Source organism: Bufo gargarizans, chromosome 10 (assembly GCF_014858855.1).
Source record: "Bufo gargarizans isolate SCDJY-AF-19 chromosome 10, ASM1485885v1, whole genome shotgun sequence".
NCBI lineage: Eukaryota > Metazoa > Chordata > Amphibia > Anura > Bufonidae > Bufo > Bufo gargarizans.
In genome coordinates this window covers 43,174,831-43,195,657 of record NC_058089.1, presented here as the reverse complement: position 1 = coordinate 43,195,657, position 20,827 = coordinate 43,174,831, and the positions used below count along the sequence as shown (strand labels likewise).

Sequence of the window (20,827 nt, the reverse complement as noted above, 5' to 3'; positions counted from 1 at the left end):
CTGATGCACCCATGGAGTAGAAACTCCATGAAAGTGACCCCATCTAAGAAACTACACCCCTCAAGGTATTCAAAACTGATCTTACAAGCTATGTTAACCCTTTAGGTGCTCCACAAGAGTTATTGGCAAATGGAGATGAAATTTCAGAATTTCATTTTTTTGCCAAATTTCCATTTTAACCCATTTTTTGTCACATTGAGTAGTGAAGTCCTTCCGTATCCCCCTCCTGTGACACACTCTGCACTTGTTTTGGGTCCGTCCCTTCTTTCCAGAATGGGGGACCACACCTGGAAAGTGGTAACAGTAGTATAGAAGTATATGACGGCTCAACTGTTCAGTGAAATGGTAGAGGTGCTAGTCTGCTGTTTTGACTCACCCAGTCAAAGGAAATAATAGAAATAGTAAAAAAAAGTAGCAGGCACACTCTTATTTGGTATAAAAGTTGTAGAATTTTATCATTATATTTAAAATAGGTTAAAATCTGGTATAGATTGTAGTGTTTTTCAAGGGAGGTGGTGGGTGAAGATGTGGGGTGGAGGAAGAGTGGTGATGGTAATGGGATATCCGGATACTAAGGCTGGTTTCACACGGGCGTTGCGGATTGGGGCCGGATGCGTTCAGTGAAACACGCACTATTTTGCAAGCAAGTTCAGTCAGTTTTGTCTGCGATTGCGTTTAGTTGTTCAGTTTTTTCCGCGCGGGTGCAATGCGTTTTGATGCGTTTTTCACGCGCGTGATAAAAAACTGAATGTTTACAAACAACATCTCTTAGCAACCATCAGTGAAAAACGCATCGCACCCGCACTTGCTTGTGGATGCAATGCATTTTTCACGCAGCCCTATTCACTTCTATGGGGCCAGGGCTGCGTGAAAAACGCAGAATATAGAACATGCTGCGATTTTCGCGCAACGCAGAACTGATGCGTGAAAAACAACGCTCATGTACACAGATCCATTAAAATGAATGGGTCAGGATTCAGTGCGGGTGCTATGCGTTCACGTCACGCATTGCACCCGCGTGGAAAGCTTGCTCGTGTGAAAGGGACCTAAGTGTGTGCACCAGATAGATTTGGGTTTGGGTTAGTGTGTGGTAACACTATTAGAACATTCCTCTTGTCCTTATATCTGACCAGTAGCATGTTTCCACTGGTAAGGGCACGGGTCTCACCCCTGGGGATAGGTACCTGGAGGGGGTGGGCAGGGAGGCCGTGATGATTTTTCCGCACGGTCCCACAAGCGGACATGGATCTGGCAGCAAGGGACTGGAACAAGGGGATACTAGTATAAAAGTTATCCACGTACAGGTGGTAACCCTTATCTAGCAGTGGGTGCATAAGGTCCCACACAAGTTTCCCGCTAACACCCATAGTTGGGGTACATTCTGGTAGTTGAATACGGGAATCTCGCCCCTCATACACACAAACTTGTAAGTGTACCCTGAGGTACTCTCACAGAGTTTGTACAGCTTCACGCCATACCTCGCCCGCTTTGAGGGAACATACTGGCGAACAATGAGTCTTCCCTTGAACACAATGAGAGACTCATCAACCGCGACCTCCCTTCCAGGTACGTAGGCCTCCAAAAATTTGGCCCTGAAGTGATCACTGACCGGCCTGATTTTGTACAGGCGGTCATAGGCAGGATCACCTCGGGGGGGAAATGCTGCATTATCTGCATATGCAGGCATTTCCGGATGGAGTCAAACCGGGAGCGTGTCATGGCTGTACTGTAGAGTAGGGTCTGGTAGAGGACTTCCCCACTCCAGTACAGCCTGGCACTAGGTTTTTTGACTAGGCCCATGTGCAGCACGAGGCCCCAAAATGTCCTCATCTCGGATGCACTGACCGGGGTCCAGCCACCGGGCCTAGCCAAAAAGAAGCCCGGGTTTTGAGCGACGAACTGTTGGGCGTACAGGTTCGTCTGCTCCACCATTCGATTTACCAGTTGGTCACATAAAAAATGACTAAAAAAGTTGTATTCAGTGAAGCTCACTGTGTAAATCTGGATTCCTGGTTGTCCAACAAAATCAGGAATCACAGGCTCAAATCGCTCTGGGGTACACCAGCCAAGTTCACCTGCAGGGGGCTCAGGTGGACTGACCTGGTGGGCCGGAAAACTAGCATGAGCCCCAGAGCTGCTCGTACTAGGGTGGGCCACAGGGTCCCTAGCATGGGGGTCCTCTCGATCCGCCTGGCGGCGTCTCCGCCGCCTTGGAGGTTCATCATCGCTTGATGATGAGGATGACGTGGATGACAAAAGGAACGTGGGGTCATCCTCGTCCTCACTGGTGCTTTTAGACTCGGAGGCAAGGAGGGCGTATGCCTCCTCGGCCGAGAACGTCCGACGGGCCATAGGGGAGTGTGTGTCTGCATGTGTGTGTGCGTGCAAATCTTTTTTTAGGTGTGCATGTGTGTGGGGGCACGGGTGTTCCCGGACTTTTCCCTAAATCTAACAGGAAAAGAAAAAAAAAAAAAAAGAGAGCCCCAAAAAATGTGAAAAAAAAAAAATTCGAACTCGCTGATCAGCCGTCCGAAGCTGAACAGCGGTGGGGTGGGCGATGCACTAACAGTGGCCGGACGTGCTGGCCACTGTCAGCGTACGCAAAAGAAATAAACTTGTGCCCCCAAAAAAAGGGTGAAGGGGGAGGAGGAAGCTGCAGCACCCCTGTGAGGGTCTAGGGTCACACAACTGTGCTGTGGACCCCAGACACCCTAAGAGGATGATGCAACAGTAAAAACTTTAACTTTCCCTAAAGTCTCCCTGCCTGAACTAAACCTTTCCCTACCCTGTCCCTAAGCTACCTTTTAGTGCCTGATGGCACTGTGGAGGATTCAAAGAGGGGGTGCTAGGCACAGATCAGGGGGTGCACTGTGAAGATCGGGCAGCAGGCTCCTCTCTCTGCGAAGTCCAACGGCCGAATGGAGGAGGAGAGGAGATAACGGGGGAGTTAACCGCCGCCCGTGCAGCCAATCAGAAGAGATTCTGTGAGGTGATGTCACCATCACCTCACAGGATCTAAGGATGGTGATTGGTGGTGTATTATCACACCACCGTTCACCATCCTGTTCCGGGTTATCAGGTCACCAGAGACCCGAATAACCCGGAAACGCAGCAACCCGCAGGTCTGAATTGACCTGCGGTTTGCTGTCATCGCCAATGCGCAGAGGTCACAGGACCCCCCTAGGCATTGTGCCAGAGTGCCTGACAAATTAATTTGGCAGTCACTCAGTTCCGATCACCGCCCGCTGCGCTGATTGGAACTACACAGGACGTACGGGTACTACCTGTGTCCTTAAGTACCAGGACATCAGGGCGTACCTGTACGCCCTGTGTCCTTAATGGGTTAAAGAGGACCTTTCATCTGGCAAAACACTGTGAACTAAGTGTCATGATCTGTACAGCGGGGTCCAGGGATCTCCCTGCACTTACTATTATCCTTGGGCGCTGCTCCGTTCTCCTGCTATGCCCTTCGGTATGTTCGGTCGCTTGGTTATAGTAGGCAGAGACTTAGGGGACTTGGTTATAGTAGGAGGAGACTGCCCTTATTTTGCTTGGCGTCTCCTTCTCCCAGGCTGTGAGCTCTGCGCTGCGATTGGCCAGCGCTACAGCCTAGGAGAAGGAGACGACCAGGAGAACAAGGGCAGTCTCCTCCTACTATAACCAAGTGACCGAACATACCGGAGGGCATAGCAGGAGAACGGAGCAGCGCCCAGGGAAAATAGTAAGTGCAGTGAGATCCCTGGGCGCCGCTGTACAGATCATGACACTTAGTTCACAATGTTTTGCCAGATGAAAGGTCTTCTTTAGGCCATCTTTCCACCAGCTGAAGCTCAACAGAAGATGGGTGTTGCAACAGGACAACGACCCAAAGCATAGAAGTAAATAAACAACAGAATGGCTTAAACAGAAGAAAATACACCTTCTGGAGTGGCCCAGTCAGAGTCCTGACCTCAACCCGATTGAGATGCTGTGGCATGACCTGAAGAAAGTGATTCACACCAGACATCCCAAGAATATTCAGCAATACAGCAAAGCAGCCCCAAACCATGACGCCCTCACCACCATATATCTGTAAAGAATAAATCAAGGTAACTTAAAGCAGACAGGGATGTGATGTTTATTAAAAATCCTTTTGAGTTTCTCAGACACCCCAGCTAAATATGGGATAACCATATTCTTGCGTCTGTCATGCTTCTCGCCCTCACTGGTAGTCTTGGTGCTCTTTCTTCTCCTTCCTTATGTTTTGACAAAGGCCTAATCTGGATACCAACAAGTTTTAAGTGCCCCTCTGAGGTGTTTGAATTCCTTCGCCTTGGCCTCTGTACTGGTGGGGATTTTCTCTGCCCCACCACCATACTTCACAGTTGGGATGAGGTTTTGATGTTGGCGTGCTGTGCCTCTTTTTCTCCACACATAGTGTTGTGTGTTTCTTCCAAACAACTCAACTTTGGTTTCATCTGTCCACAGAATATTTTGCCAGTACTGCTGTGGAACATCCAGGTGCTCTTGTGCAAACTGTAAACGTGCAGCAATGTTTTTTTTTTTGGCCAGATGTGGCTTCCTCTGTGGTATCCTCCCATGAAATCCATTCTTGTTTAGTGGACACTACAGGTGTGTGTGCTGTAAATTTGTAATTAGTGAGAGGCCTCATGCACACGACAGTATTTTTTCACGGTCTGCAAAAACGGGGTCCGTAGGTCCGTGACCGTTTTTTCGTCAGTGGGTCTTCCTTGATTTTTGGAGGATCCACGGACATGAAAAAAAAGTCGTTTTGGTGTCCGCCTAGCCGTGCGGAGCCAAATGGATCCGTCCTGAATTACAATGCAAGTCAATGGGGACGGATCCGTTTGACGTTGACACAATATAGTGCAATTGCAAACGGATCCGTCCCCGATTGACTTTCAATGTAAAGTCAGGAGTCCCTATTATACCATCGGATCAGAGTTTTCTCCAATCCGATGGTATATTTTAACTTTAAGCGTCCCCATCACCATGGGAACGCCTCTATGTTAGAATATACTGTTGGATATGAGTTACATCGTGAAACTCAGATCCGACAGTATATTCTAACACAGAGGCGTTCCCATGGTGATGGGGACGCTTCAGGTTATAATATACTAAAAAACTGTGTACATGACTGCCCCCTGCTGCCTGGTTAGTTAACACATTGGTGGCCAGTGCGGACGCCCCCCCCCCCTCCCTCCCCTGTAGTTAACTCATTGGTAGCCAGTGGGCCCCCCCTTCCCTCCCCTGTAGTTAACTCGTTGGTAGCCAGCCCCCCCCTGTTTTTAACTCATTGGTGGCCAGTGCGGCTGCCCCCCCCACCCCCCCTGTAATTAACTTATTGGTGGCCAGTGCGGCCTGCCCCTCCCCCCCGTAGTTAACTCATTGGTGGCCAGTGGGCCCCCCCTCCCTCCCCTGTAGTTAACTCGTTGGTAGCCAGCCCCCCCCCCCCTGTAGTTAACTCGTTGGTAGCCAGTGGGCCCCCCTCCCTCCCCTGTAGTTAACTCATTGGTAGCCAGCCCCCCCCTCCCTCCCCTGTAGTTAACTCGTTGGTGGTCAGTGGGCCCCCCTCCCTCCCCTGTAGTTAACTCATTGGTAGCCAGCCCCCCCCCCTCCCTCCCCTGTAGTTAACTCGTTGGTGGTCAGTGGGCCCCCCCTCCCCTGTAGTTAACTCATTGGTAGCCAGTGGGCCCCCCCTCCCTCCCCTGTAGTTAACTCGTTGGTAGCCAGTGGGCCTTCTCCCCTCCCTCCCCATCCTAATTAAAATCTCCCCCCCTATCATTGGTGGCAGTGGAGAGTACCGATCGGAGTCCCAGTTTAATCGCTGGGGCTCCGATCGGTAACCATGGTTACTTAGCAATTTGTAGAAGCATCATACTTACCTGCGAGCTGCGATGTCTGTGTCCGGCCGGGAGCTCCTCCTTCTGGTAAGTGACAGATCATTAAGCAATGCGCCGCACAGACCTGTCACTTACCAGTAGGTTACTTTACACCTGTAGTGTCCACCATCAGACAGGGGAGGGAAGAAACCCCATAACTAGAGTGTGCCCCCCAACTGGGGTTTCTTCCCTCTCCTGTCTGATGGTGGACACTACAGGGGTGTGTGCTGTAATTAGTGAGAGTCTGATTATCTAAAGTTAAAAAGAGATGCCAGCAGTGATAAGGAGGGCGCCCCTTCCTTCTTTTGGGGGGCACACTCTTGTTTTGGGGTTCCCCCACCCCTTCTTATATGACAGATTAGGGGAACTTTTACACTTGCGGCAGGACGGATCCGGCAGGCTGTTCAGCCTGTCGGATCCGTCCTGCCGCTATTTCGCTGGACCGCTCCTCTGTCCCCATTGATTATGATGGGGATGGAGGCGGAGCTCCGGAGCAGCTCATGGCGGTGGGAGATCTAGGATGGGTGTTTGGGTGGGAGCTCTGGAAGGAATGATGGGAGGCCCGATAGATATGTGGGGGTGGGAGATAGGGGGAAGCCATGAATGTTTTTTTGCTATGGGGCCCATGCATTTCTAGCTACGCCCCTGGAATACCCCTTTAAGTTTCCAGGTCTTCTCCCATTTTCCGGTAGACATGCCGGTTAGTGTTTGGGAGGATTATGGGCCTGCGTTGCTAATGGTTACAGCACCTCGCCCAGCACTGAATGATGGCTGACAGGAAACCTCAGGTCTGCGAGGTAACAGCTGCCGGGCACAGAGAGGGCACTGACCAGACACATACAAGGAGAAGGGACAGCTGGAATAAGGACGGGACAGCTGCCGGGGAAGAGACAGCCCAGGAGGAGGGGGGCGTCTCTTTAAGAGGCGGAGGAGAGGGAGGAACTGGGAGAGACGGGCAGAAACAAAGGAGAGAGAGAGAGACTTACAGGAAGCAGAAGAGACGGCAGCTGGACACGGGGAGTAGTCCACGTGGGGAAGAGACAGAGACTGAGCACGCCATGGAGGAGACCGCTGTCTGAGAAAGAGGCTGTCAGACCCTGGAGAACTGCAGAAAAGACTTCATTGTGTTGTGAGTGACCCGGAGAGCCCACGTTATGGACTGGCGGAGGACGTCTCAGTGAGTGTCTCTTCTCCCGGTGACTGTCACTTTTCCGTTCTTTGCAGAAGTGCGGGCCGCCTTTGTTTGCTCGGCTGTCACTCGACCTCTCTCACTCCTGTTCCCCCGAGCTGTCTCTTATTTCCATGGCCGCCCTCAGCAGCCCAGGCTCCGGCCCCCATCCCACGTCCCCCCGGGTCTACTTCCAATCCCCAGGAGAGACAGCTGTGGAGCCGGAGAGACGACACCCGGGCAAAGTGACAGTCAAGTATGACCGCAAGGAACTGAGGAAAAGACTGAGGCTGGAAGAGTGGATCCTGGATCAGCTGGTGGGGCTGTATGACTGCCAGGTGAGGGCAAATCCAGCCACCCCTCATGGGGGAGTGCCCCCCTCCCCCTGGCACACACTTCCTAGTAATTAGATGAGCTAATCCCGGGCTGAGGAGTCAATGAGATTAGAACTGGCCATATCCTAGGACAAAGGGGGAGCTCAGCTGGCACACTGGGTGGGCATGGCTGTCTAATTGATATGCCCCCCTGGCCTGGATGGTATTGGATGTGGCAGGGGGTGAGGCGGCGGCGCTCTGATGCCACCCCGAGCCCCAGGAACAGCTGAGGACACCTGTCGTCAGCATGTGACAGCCATAAATCGGGAGACTGAGGCGGGGTGGCATCACATTTACAGGAGAATTCTCGAGAGATCAGATTGTGGATCTGCCCATACACAAAGCTCTGACGTGATACAACCGCTTACATAGCAACTTCCCTCATCATGGCCATGATCTCATCCTGCTGGGGCGGGAATCCCAAAATCCCAGCTTTTTCCCACAGACCAGCAGACCCCGGGCTATAGGTTAGGATCTGTCAGAAATCCGCATCGGGACCATAGGGGCCCGTTCACACAGAGTATTTCCTGGGCTTAAAATAAAACCTGATGTGAAATGCGCATCTGTTTTATTTTATTTTTTATGTTTTTTCCTGATGTGTTTTTGGCATGGATTTTCATTTCTGCCCATTTGCTATGGGGATTCTGGACACAGAAATGGCGGACAAGGCTCTTGTTATTTCCATGGTGCAGTTTATAAAACCGCAGGTGGAAAAAGGCGTTATTTGAATTGACATGCAGATTCCCCATTGAAATCAGTGGGGAAGGTCTGCATGCGTTTTGGTTGTGGAATCCGCTCCAAAAAAAAACCACTTTTCTCATCAATGCAGGCACATATGACCATGGGACCAACACGGGTGCCCTCAGCCGCCAAGTGCACGTGTCATGGGTGCAGATCTGCTGACTGAGGCCTGTAATGGGAAACAAGAAACAAAGCTTATTTAAAAGTGCAGAGACAGTGGAGGGTTGGCGACAACGTAGATGTCCACGCTACATTGCTACAAGGGGGCAGCCAAGGCCCAGCAACAGATGGAGCATTTCCTGGCTAATGTTCCACAAGAAACTGCTTTCATAGCCATTCCCTGACCCTGACATTATCCGCAGGCTTCAGGCATGTTCCAGTCGCTCTGTAAGCGCTTGTTATGGGCAGTACTTGTGCAGTATAACTTATGGCTAACCATGTGAGGTCCTCTGCCCGTGCCTAGGCTATTCAGACGTAGGGGCCGTGCTGCCATGTGCGTGTTGCAGTTTTAGGGTACTTTCACACTTGCGTTTTTCTTTTCCGGCGCTGAGTTCCGTCACAGGGGCTCTATACCGGAAAATAACTGATCAGGCATATCCCCATGCATTCTGAATGGAGAGTAATCCGTTCAGTTTGCATCAGGATGTCTTCAGTTCAGTCGTTTTGACTGATCAGGCAAAAGAGAAAACCGTAGCATGCTACGGTTTTATCTCCGGCGAAAAAAACTGAAGACTTGCCTGAATGCCGGATCCGGCATTTTTTTCCATAGGAATGTATTAGTGCCGGATCCGGCATTCAAAATACCGGAATGCCGGATCCGTCATTCCGGTCTGCGCATGCGCAGACCTTTAAAAATGAAAAAAACGGATCCGTTTTGCCTGATGACACCGGAAAAACGGATCCGGTATTGCAATGCATTTTTCTGACTGATCAGGCATTTTTCTGACTGATCAGGATCCTGATCAGTCAGAAAAATGCCTGATCAGTCAGAAATAATGACATCCGTTTGCATACAGTTTGCCTGATCAGGCAGTCAGTTCAGGCAACGGAACTGCCTGCCGGAATCAAACAACGCAAGTGTGAAAGTACCCTTATTGAGCATCACCTGTGCTATAGCTGCAATTCGCTGCTATACTGCTTGCAGTCTTTGCTGCATGGTTATCGCCACAAGGCATTAACGACGACATAACCGCTATGTGTGAACGTACCCTAAGCCTAGGTTCATGCGTCCGTATACTGGATGTGCGTTGAGGTCCACTCTCGGGATGTGGTGTGTGTGTGGTACTGGACCACATTCACACCACCATGTTACAGTATACAGTACAATAGTAATTCACATGTGGCAGCGCTCATAACGTTCCTGAATATCTATATGTACGGGTTGCTGGGAGTCTGTGGATACGTGAGTGTGACTGAAGGAAAGTCGTTTTTGCACACAATAGAATTACCAATAGAGCCGTACTTTACACTGTCTAGGAATACTAACCTCGGGCTACATGCACACGACTGTGCTGTTTGTTGCGGTCCGCAAAAAACATAAGCCGCCTGTGTGCCTTCCGCAATTTGCGGAACGGAACGGGTGGCCCATTGTAAACATGTCTATTCTTGTCCGCAAAACTGACAAGAATAGGACATGCTATATTATTATTATTATTATTTTTTTGGGGGGCCTCGGAACAGAGCAACGGATGCCGAAAAACGGTCGTGTGCATGAGGCCTTAGGGGCCGTTCACACTGTGGCTTTTTTAACCCTTTCCATCCTCCCAGCTGCTGAGCTCCTACCCTTCTGTGAAGCCGTGGTGCCCTTCTGTGAAGCCGTGGTGTTCACTTCTGGGTGTACTGAAGTCACTGGAGGCATCATAGACAGCGAGGAGGATGGAAAGGTAAGTATCATCTCCTCCACTGTCCCCAATGAGTGCTGGCACCTACATACAGGCCACAGCCCATGGGCTAAAACACACTGCCACCAATGATGCTGGACCTCCGCACAGGCACCAGAAGACATGTCTCGTCCTGTCAATCAGAGGGGAGGGCGAGTACACAGAGCACCAAGGGGTGTAGCAGTAGAGGTGCTCCAAGTGCTCCAGCTGGCCCCCTCGTGCTCGAAAGAGGTACCGTAATTTACATGAATACAAAAAGTATTATACCATGGCAGCTATTAAACCTACAGACAAAAGAAGGGTATTATTTTACTCAGCATGGTCAACCCTATCAGGCAATATGCCTGGTTTAATAGGGTTGGTCATGCTGACAGATTCTTTTTAATCAAGACTTGATGTAGAATTTCTTCATTTGTTTCCTATTTATGATGCATTGGGGCAATACAAATGGTTGGTAAAGGGAACATATGCTTTGAATAGAAGTTTTTGCGTTGACATTGTTACCTGTAAGTCGCATTAAATTTGTAGCATTACCGCACTGCGACCACAGGGTTTATGAGGATCCAGGCCGTGTCCAACCTTCTGACCATTGCTAAGAATCCTGCAAACACGTTGTCTATGTGGAGGTGAGGGGATCTCTGTGTCCGGGGAGCAGGGACGGAGTTTACTCCATTCTTCGAGGTGTCAGGCGCCATAGATCTGACATCACTGACTTCTGTATACATCAGTGTACACCCGTCTGACTCCAGAGTGTTAGGAGCGCTGCTCTTGTCTATGTAATACTGCCTGAGATGTTTGCTTACACTATGATAGACGTGGTAACGTAGGGCATACATACAGTATTCAAAGTGTTCAGGAAACTCTTAACCCTTACATTCAGTTTGCACATTCTCTGCTGGTGCGTCTCGCCTGTCGCCTACCACATCCGTAGAAACGTACAAAAGTCATGCAGTTAGTGGCTCCTGGTGAACACAGAAAATACATTCACTGCCTTAAAGGGGTATTCTGACCTTAAACAACCCCTTCTCATATGGGAGCTGACATCGATCAGCAGTGTCTGGTCACATTTAGTATTACATGGCGTCCGTTCAGATTGTTTGCGGCCAATCTGCAATAGCCCAAGCTAGTAGGGCATAGGGAAAGGGGTCGTCCACAAGGCATATCTCCTCCAATGGGAATTCCTATTTCTCCATCGTTGGACATGTTTTATCTGTATGAGGTTATTATATTTGTGAAATTCTGCAGCAGACAAGAGCTCTGTGTGGTCCCAGACATAAAACCAATAAAAAGGGGGAAGCAATTCAATTTCTTAGCAGAGTTGTTTGCTGCATATATGTGGCCCATTGGTGACGACACGGTCTCCTGCAGAGCTCTGCCAATGTCCCCCTCGCAGAGCAGCGAGCAGACAGCTTTTCTGTAAGGGCAGTGTGGGCCTATATCGTCACACAGCGGAAATGCTCTTTAATCCCCTCTCTTAATTTATGCATCCAATGTCATATTCTCATGTCGGCGTACTACAGACTGCTGTAAATAGACAATTAGACTAGAAATCAAACCTGAATAGTGGAATGCTGTTATATCCAGTATTGCCAGTGGCTATAGCCACCAGTGAGAGAGCCTATTGAGGGCACCAGCAGTATCATCCTGTCATACATTGTCTTTGTATTGCTGGCCACATGACTGACGGTGCGTGTGCGGAGTCTCATCAGGACACATTCTCTGTCTGTGAATGTGTTTAGCTAAACAGTCTGATGCTGTAAATGCTTTAATGAGCTGAGGAGTCGCGTCACCAGCATCGCTTCAGTCTACACGTCACACGGTAAGGCTACTTTCACACTAGCGTTCGATCGGATCCGTTCTGAACGGATCCGATCATAATAATGCAGATGGAGGCTCCGTTCAGAACGGATCCGTCTGCATTATTTTAGCATATAACAGCTAAGTGTGAAAATAGCCTCGTACGGATCCGTCCAGACTTTCAATGTAAAGTCAATGGGGGACGGATCCGCCTGAAGATTGAGCCATATTGTGGCATCTTCAAACGGATCCGTCCCCATTGACTTACATTGTAAGTCTGGACGGATCCGCACGGCCAGGCGGACACCCGAACGCTGCAAGCAGCGTTCAGCTGTCCGCCTGTCCGTGCGGAGGCTGAACGCCGCCAGACTGATGCAGTCTGAGCGGATCCGCTCCATTCAGACTGCATCAGGGCTGGACGGCTGCGTTCGGGTCCGCTCGTGAGCCCCTTCAAACGGAGCTCACGAGCGGACCGACGAACGCTAGTGTGAAAGTAGCCTAAGACAGACAACAATGAATAATACATTTTCTAGATGTAATTTGGTCACTGAGCGGCATAAAGGGGCTCTGTGGATTATGGGACTGGCCCGTACAGACAACCCCCTGTGCCACGGATCATGGGTACTTGTCCTGTCCCCTGCCGAGAGCTCTGCTCAGTGATCACGATTATTGTATAGTGTTGGACTCATAGGGTACCTGCACATAAATGCAGATTTTAAAACACAAAATCTGCACCAGATCTGTGCCAAAAAATGTCATTAATTACTTAATGCTTTTGGTGCAGAGTTCATGCGCATGTTCCACAGATCATCCCCTTGCATTGAAAGGGGTAAAATCTGAACACAAAAAGTTGATTTCAAAATCTGCCCAGAAGAAAAAGACGGCTCCGGCCTCTACATAACCTCAGCGTATCCACAGCCAGTCTAAATCTATGCCAGCTTCCGTGCTGGCATAGATTTGGAACATTTTCTATAGTTAAAATAGAAAATGATAAATGAGACAGGCCTGACTGCCCGCCCAGGCCACACCCCTTTTGTAGATCTGGCGCGAACGGGGAAAAGTCGCAGATTGAGGCGCAATTAACCTTTGCACAGCAATCTGTGAGAGGTATACGCCAGAAAACTGGCATATATGAGTTGGTAAATGACCCCCAAATTTTAAATTAGATTTGTTTAATCTCATACTCTTTGCTGGTACCATATTACACTGCGTTTTTTCTGTGCAGAAAAAACGCACATAATCCACACAGTGTGCAGGTGGCCATAGAGCTGTTTTAAGCTCAAAAGCAGCCTGACAATGCATCCAAATAGTCTGTTCAGCAATTGCCTTTTTTTTTTTGTTGTTGTTGTTGCATGATTTCCTTTTTTATAGGAAAAGGAAAATATATACCTCTCTCTGGTGTCACTATCTTGTAGAGGTGTGTGGAAAAATACATTCGTAAAAAATGCCTTGCAAAAACACACATAAAAATGGCACACACATGTGAATATCTAGGACAAAAACAGAAAATGAGGGAAAAAATGCCAAACCCAGAATATGGCGCCATTATACCCTTCCCCCCACAAAAAAACTAGCAAAAAAAAAAAAGCACCTCAAGTGTTCGTGCCATGCTTAATATTTCCCATAGACTTCCACGTAACATCTGGAGCCGGCATTTTTGCCAGTAACAAAATGCACCAGAAATTGTAAAACTCCCTCATTGCTGGGCAGTAGTTAGCCTTTACTCAGATATTTTGGTGGATTCCTCCTAGCATAGTCTTTACCGCCACAGAGCTGACTCATCGCCACAGGAACTCCGAGGGTCAGCTGGACAGATGTGAACCTACTCCGACTTGTCGTCTCCTCTCACCACATCAAACCAGGGTGGAACAGGAGCTCACAATTCTGTACATATGATTCGCCCACTAAAAGTTCTATTTAGTAGGTATCTGATAATTAGTGTGGCTACTGTTATATTGGCATTTTTGTGTATTAGCCACGTTGTTTATATGGCACTGACATATTCTTCAGCACTGTACATAGAATGTTATCCATCGCAATCAAATTTCTGCGAGCTCTCTGCCTGCTTCAGCTTCCTTTAACCTACTGCGCATGTGCAACAAGATGTCACTTGAGCACCCGCACGGTCTCCTCTGCCAGCGCCAGATTTAACCTACTGCGCATGCGTAACAAGATGTCACTCGAGCACCCACATGGTCTGCCAGCTCCAGATTTAACCTACTGCGCATGCGTAACAAGATGTCACTTGAGCACCCACATGGTCTGCCAGCTTCAGTGCAGCACAGTATGTTAAGTGAAGCCGGCGGAGGGATTGCAGACTGTGTGGGTGCTAAAGTGACATCTTGTTGCGCCTGTGCGAGATTACAGTGCAGGGTCTGCTTGACGTCAGAGGAGCTGGGAGGGGACTTCAGGATGAGGGGAGGTGCGGGGCTCAGGCAGAATAGGCGCAGCTCCACTAACCGCTAGGGCAGGCCTTTGGGCTCTTTTTCACAGGTAAATAGCATAAATATAAAATATCAGATGTGAGGATCACTTACATTATGTGGAAATGAATAACGTACTCAGCTTGTATTCTATAGAGCTGGATATGGTTGTAGTATCGGGCCATGTGTGCGGTGATCAAATCTGCCATGAATAACTTTAGACAAAAGAGGTTACAGCCAGCTCACCTATAACATCCTGTGTAACGGTGCACGGGGCGGACCCAAGCCAGTCCTGATGTAGATCCACATGAACAGAAAAGAAGCTCCAGAACCAGAGGTAGACGTTTCAACAATCCCGGTCTTTAGTCACCAAAATATTCCAAATAGATACAGCAAACAGTGGCACTGGTTCCCACTTACTCCCAATAGATTTACGTGTTTCGAACAACAGTGTTCTTAGTCATAATAACTTTACCCACTCTCACAAGTAAAATGGAGAATATCGAAAGTCCCACTATATGTTCTACAGTGATGTCTGTGTATTACGTGGCCGCCCGTCATTCATCCACATCCAGGCTAACCTTTGAGTAATTTGCACTTAAACAATTGTATACGTTTTTATTTTTTTATTTTCTATATGTTTTCTGTAGAATACTGTCCATACTGTGACAAACCATTGCAGTAAGTGAATGTGTTCATTCCATCCTGCAGCCTACAAATCCATGACTACAGGGGTCCGCCACCGCAGGGACCTGCATTAGAACCCTGGAGAGGACTTCCTTAAGGGAAGAGTCTGTAGAATGATTCTTGGAGAAATCTGCTCCCATCTCCCTTGAATAAGTGATTTTTTTTGTCCTGCATTTCTGGGACCCTTTGAACATGTGACGATCACTCCACATATGCTTTGTCTCTACCTTCAGCATACTGTGCTTCCTCATCCGAAGAGATTAATGGGTTTTGTGTCTGTTGTTACAGGAAGAAGAAATCCCAGAACTGGAAATTGATGTGGATGAATTACTAGATATGGAAACTGATGAACAAAGGGGAGAGAGGGTAAAGGTTAGTGGTTGGTGTGCATGGCTGAGTGCACCGTGTGTCGGCATTGACCCCCCCCCCCCCCCCCCCGGCTCTGACGTCCCTCTATTGTTTCTTTGCAGGAACTTCTTAATGAGTGTTACAAACCAACTGAGGTGAGTGTACGGCGCTATGTTTTGTGTGTGTCTACATTTACAAACCTGTTGCAGTACTGGCCTTGCATTTTTTTAAAGGGGTATTCCTACCAGAAGTATTTGTCTAGTAGACAGGTCATGAATGCTAAATTAGTGGGCTCTAACAGCTGGGACCCCCCACCAATGGCCAGAAGTCACGACCTTTCCACCTTTCTCCACTTTGATCTTATTGAACTTGCATTGAGACAAAATTCTGGCACACAAGCTATGCCCCACATTTATCAAGTGTTCATGTTGGGACGTCAAAAGATGCGGACAGCACACCGTGTAGTTCCATTCCGCTCCGCCGCAAAAAAGATAGAGCATGTCCTATTCTTGTCCGCAAAATGCGGAACGCACACAGCCGTTATCCGTGTTTTGCGGATCCGTAATTTTCAGACCACAAAACGCGGTCCCATGAACGCACCCTTAAAGGGGTTGTCTTACTTCAGCAAATAGCATTTATCATGTAGATAAAGATACAAGGCACTTACTAATGAATAGTGATTGTCTATATTGCCTTCTTTTGCTGGCTGGATTCATTTTTGCATCTCATTATACACTCGTTTCCACGGTTACGAACATTCTATAATCCAGCAGCAGTGGTCGTGCTTGCACACTATAGACAGAGCGCCAGCCTATGCATACTCTTTTTCATATGCTTTTTCCAATATTTTGCAATTACGGCAACCACTGCTGGATTTCGGGGTGGTCGTAACTAGAGATAAGCGAATTTCAGGTTATGAAATTCATTCACGCTTCGCTTACTGGTAAAAGTCGAATTGCTTTTCCACGGACCATAACGCAGTTCTATGACTGAATGCATAATGGAACGCTTTATGGAATGAATAACGGAATGCCTCCTAAAGGCATTCCGTCATAGAATTGCGTTATGGTCCGTGCTAACGGAATCCATAACGCAATTCACCTTTTACCAGTAAGCTAAGCGTGAACGAACTTCAAAATATCAAATTTGCTCATCTCTAGTTGTAACCACAGAAGCGAGAAGTGTAAATGTGATTGTAAAAATGAATAAAGCCAGCAAAGGAAGCAATATGGACAATAACAATACATTAGTAGGTGGCTTGTATTAACTTTCTCTACATGATGACTGCCATCTGCTGATGTGAGGCAAACCCTTCAAGTTGCAGCACCGTGTACCACACAAGGTAAGCAAACTAATGGGTGGTATAAACAGACTACACAATCTAAAGATGCATGAGGATAAACCGTTGCAGTAGCGATTGTTCATCCCTGTACGGACGGGATGCTTGCTGCATGTAGATGCAGTTTAATGAAGGTTACTGACTACCAGCCAGCCTACGGTAAGTATAGGGTGCTATTATAGGACAGTTTGTGTAATGACTGTGCTCCTTACTATATAGTACTATATGGTTGTAGATATAATTCTGGTACTCCCTATAGAGCTGTATATATAGTTATGGTGCCGTTTGTTTCACTATAGGACTGTGTGTATGCAATGGCTAGGCTCCACATATCACCATAGGGGTGTATATGAAATGGTCATGTTCCATGTTTGACTAGAGCTGTATAACAGGGTTGGGGAGCTCTATCACATTGTCTTCAAGGGTTATTTTATTGTATTTTTCCATTGACATCGTCTAGGCTCATTTACATATTTGTTCTCAATCTTCCCCTGTTATTGGGCTATGTAAATGGGAACTAGGGCATGCTTCTCTATGACCAGATCAAATAGGGCCCTAGAATATGTCAGGACCCAAATTTTCTGCTACACTAGAGAATTAAGAGTATTGTTTGGTTCGGTGGCTGAATTCCTTAATAGGATGAATGATATACTCCGTCTTGAAAGGGGGTGTATGTAAAGAGGAAGTATGAAGCCAAATTTGCAGCAATTTGGGATAAGTGGTTCTCAGCGGGGGCCGAGTCCTCCTCCCTGGGTCTGTATAGCCTTCCCTTGTGCTGGTGGGGGGGCGGACTGGGCAGGACAACAGTATTTGCGTAGGAGTTGGATATGATAAGAATTGAACCAGGTTGGACTGAAGAGTGATCCAGGAGCCCTGACTAAGGCCTCTTTCACACTTGCGTTGTCCGGATCCGTTGTGTACTCCATTTGCCGGAAGTGCCCGCCGTATCCGTAACACCGCAAGTGAACTGAAAGCATTTGAAGACTGATCTGTCTTCAAAATGCGTTCAGTGTTACTATGGCAGCCAGGACGCTATTAAAGTCCTGGTTGCCATAGTAGTAGTGGGGCGCGGGGGAGCAGTATACTTACCGTCCGTGCGGCTCCCGGGGCGCTCCAGAATGACGTCAGAGCGCCCTGCGCATGGATGACGTGATCCATGCGATCACGTCATCCATGCCCTGACGTCACTCTGAAGCGCCCCGGGAGCCGCACGGACGGTAAGTATACTGCTCCCCCGCGCCCCACTACACTTTACCATGGCAAACAGGACTTTAGTGTCCTGGCAGCCATGGTAACCATTCAGAAAAACCTAAACGTCAGATCCGGTAATGCGCCGAAACGACGTTTAGCTTAAGGCCGGATCCGGATTAATGCCTTTCAATGGGCATTAATTCCGGATCCGGCCTTGCGGCAAGTGTTCAGGATTTTTGGCCGGAGCAAAAAGCGCAGCATGCTGCGGTATTTTCTCCGGCCAAAAAACGTTCCAGTCCTGAACTGAAGACATCCTGATGCATCCTGAACGGATTTCACTCCATTCAGAATGCATTAGGATAATCCTGATCAGGATTTTTCCGGCATAGAGCCCCGACGACGGAACTCTATGCCGGAAAAGAACAAAGCAAGTGTGAAAGAGCCCTAAGTGGTTAGGTATAGTTATGGACAGGCCCTACATACATACATGAGAGAGATATAATTTTACCGATTGTCAGATGGAAAGTTTGATGAGATGTGATAAGTTTATTACAAATGGCGGATCGTCTCTTCGCTAGGGGGTGTGGGGATTGGGAGTTTATTTTTTATGGAGGTTTAAGTAATGGCTCTGTTAGTAATATAGCAGGTCAGATAAATGACAATTTGTAAATAAGGAGTCCCTGTTTGTATAATTAAAAAAAAAGCAGTTTTAATAAAAACTATCTGATTTAAAAAAGAGCCTGGTTTGGTAAATGGTTTGAGGAAACCTGTCCATGATATGTGTGTAACAGAAAGGGATACTAATTACCGTTCTTCATCCATCAGGCCTTTATATCTGGATTACTGGAGAAGATACAGGGAATGCAGAAGCTGAGTACTCCTCAGAAGAAGTGATTGACTCATGGAGACGGTGGAACATGGCACCTCCCTGTCATCCTGGTAGAAGTGCAGAATCGCAGGGTCAAGGGCTCCTCCTGCACCCACGGAGTGTGTGCAACTGTTGACAGTCTACTTAGAGGGGTGATGCAGGGGAGCCTTTTTTATATGACTATTTTGTAGAAATCTTTTTTTAACTAAATAAAAATGTAATTAAGTGTTATAAGAATGTGTGTCCATTCTTACTGCGCCGCATTTACAATTTCTGATCTCCCATCATCACAACAAACCTTATATTTTGTTGAATGTCTCAAGAGGCCACTGCCTGGTGATGGCACCCAGGAGACACGCAGAAAACGAGGCACTGTAAACATAAGTTTGACACGTGACACAGTTACTCCACTGCAACCACTGGGTTGTGCTGAAGCCCTGGCAACTAGAAAGTACATTGACTGTTAATGCTTATCTGATCATGAAATTCATAGAAAAGTGAAGCAAATTCCATTGAAGTACAGCAGATTTTTATGGCTATACAGCTCATAATTGTCTTTTTGGGGTAAAAAAACAACAACTGTGGCATAATCATAAAGTGGCCAATGGGTGGTGTAAGGGAGAGCGTTGTTGTGACGATTTGCAATACGAAGAAATCGCGAATGCGGCCTTCACCTGCATACAAAGAGTTAAAATCTTTTTTAAACCCAGAAATAATTTAACTTTAGGTTACTGCTCACAGATCAGAGGTACAATTAACACCTCCTTGCCAAAGACTCTTCCTGCCCTCATGCCAGGTTAAGTACCCATCAATCTGACAACCTCATAAAAACTCCCTTTCTGTAGTCTGAGCGGCTCCAACCCAGCATAAATCCTCACACCTTAAGCCTTGTCTGAAAGCTTCAAAAGAAAAGGACAGATCTGTATCGGACAACGGGATGACACAGTTAGAAAGGTAAATCCATTGCATAGATCTCATATTTTTCCCATATTTCACTCATATTTCATAGGATAGAAAAATACAAAATGAATAATCTCTTCAGAAATTGTTCAGATTATTATAACCCACCCTTCAGGAAATCCGCCAGTCATTCGAAGATTCCCAATCTGAGATATAACGGTTCTCAAGCACACTGTATGGTCTTCCAGTCATATTTGGTATCAGATGATGGGTAAAATTGTACTGATTATACATATCAACTCTATTTCTTGATCTGACTTACGGGTACGGAGAAACTGGCAAAGCAAATATTCTGCCAGATTTTCTCCCAATGGGGCAAAGGACTACCCCTGTTCCAATTACACCAGGCTGGACCTGTACGTGTCATAACCACGCCCCACTTCAGAATGGGTAAAAACAGTGACACACTCAGGTCCTTCATCTACCATCTGACGTCGACTAACATCACGACCGCCCGCGTTCTTCATCTACCATCTGACGTCAACTAACATCACGACCGCCCGCTGGACGCGGGCACCCTGCCAACTTGGATTATTTCTTCAAAGACTTTTTCTGGACTTTACACACACATCTATTCCCTTCCACCTCTTGCCCATTTCTAGCCAACCAATCTGTTTGACTGGCAGGTATATTTATCTGTCAGTTTTAATGTATATATTTTTTGTGTGTAGTTTTTAAAATAAAATTACCGATTTAATCACTCCAGTTTTGCCCTTGTTACTTGATTATCTGGTCTATGCTAAGAACTCTGTCCTCAGAAGAGACATACTACCGCATTGTTTTATTTTTTATAAATTGTTGATGGGTTAGCTAGGTTGCAAATAACAGTTTCTTCCCTTTAGGATTAGCTAGCCGGGGTCTCTTCACCCCGATTCAATAAGAAGGGTGGTGGCAGCAAATTCATTTGATTTTCAGCGTGAAATCAATAATTTTATTTTTCCGATTGTATCATGTATGGGCACACCAACCAATCTTGAATGTCTACTATGCTCACAGTGGATTCGCCACCAGAAGTCTCTAGTGGACGAGACCTGTATGGCAACTGTGGCATATTACGACTGAATTGGCGGGTGGTTGTCACAGCTGTCTAGTATGCCAATGACTGAGCCAAGTTTTTAATAATTTTCAAAAAGTTGCAATTAGAAAGTTTTACAGTCTTTAATAACTAA

General features: G+C 47.4%; 1 protein-coding gene across 2 annotated transcripts; it reads left to right on the top strand.

Moving 5' to 3' along the window:
• The first annotated feature begins 6,823 nt into the window (after positions 1-6,823).
• Positions 6,824-18,929, top strand: PPP1R14B (protein phosphatase 1 regulatory inhibitor subunit 14B). 2 transcript variants are annotated; one of them, XM_044270409.1, is made up of 5 exons: positions 6,825-7,011; positions 7,107-7,388; positions 15,241-15,324; positions 15,423-15,455; positions 18,656-18,929. In XM_044270409.1, the coding sequence occupies exons 2-5, from the start codon at positions 7,185-7,187 to the stop codon at positions 18,722-18,724; spliced, it is 390 nt and encodes a 129-aa protein (XP_044126344.1). In that variant the 5' UTR covers positions 6,825-7,011; positions 7,107-7,184; the 3' UTR covers positions 18,725-18,929. The 2 variants fall into 2 exon arrangements, with proteins under 2 accessions (XP_044126342.1, XP_044126344.1); XM_044270407.1 differs by having other exon boundaries at positions 6,824-7,388.
• The last annotated feature ends 1,898 nt before the right edge of the window (positions 18,930-20,827 follow it).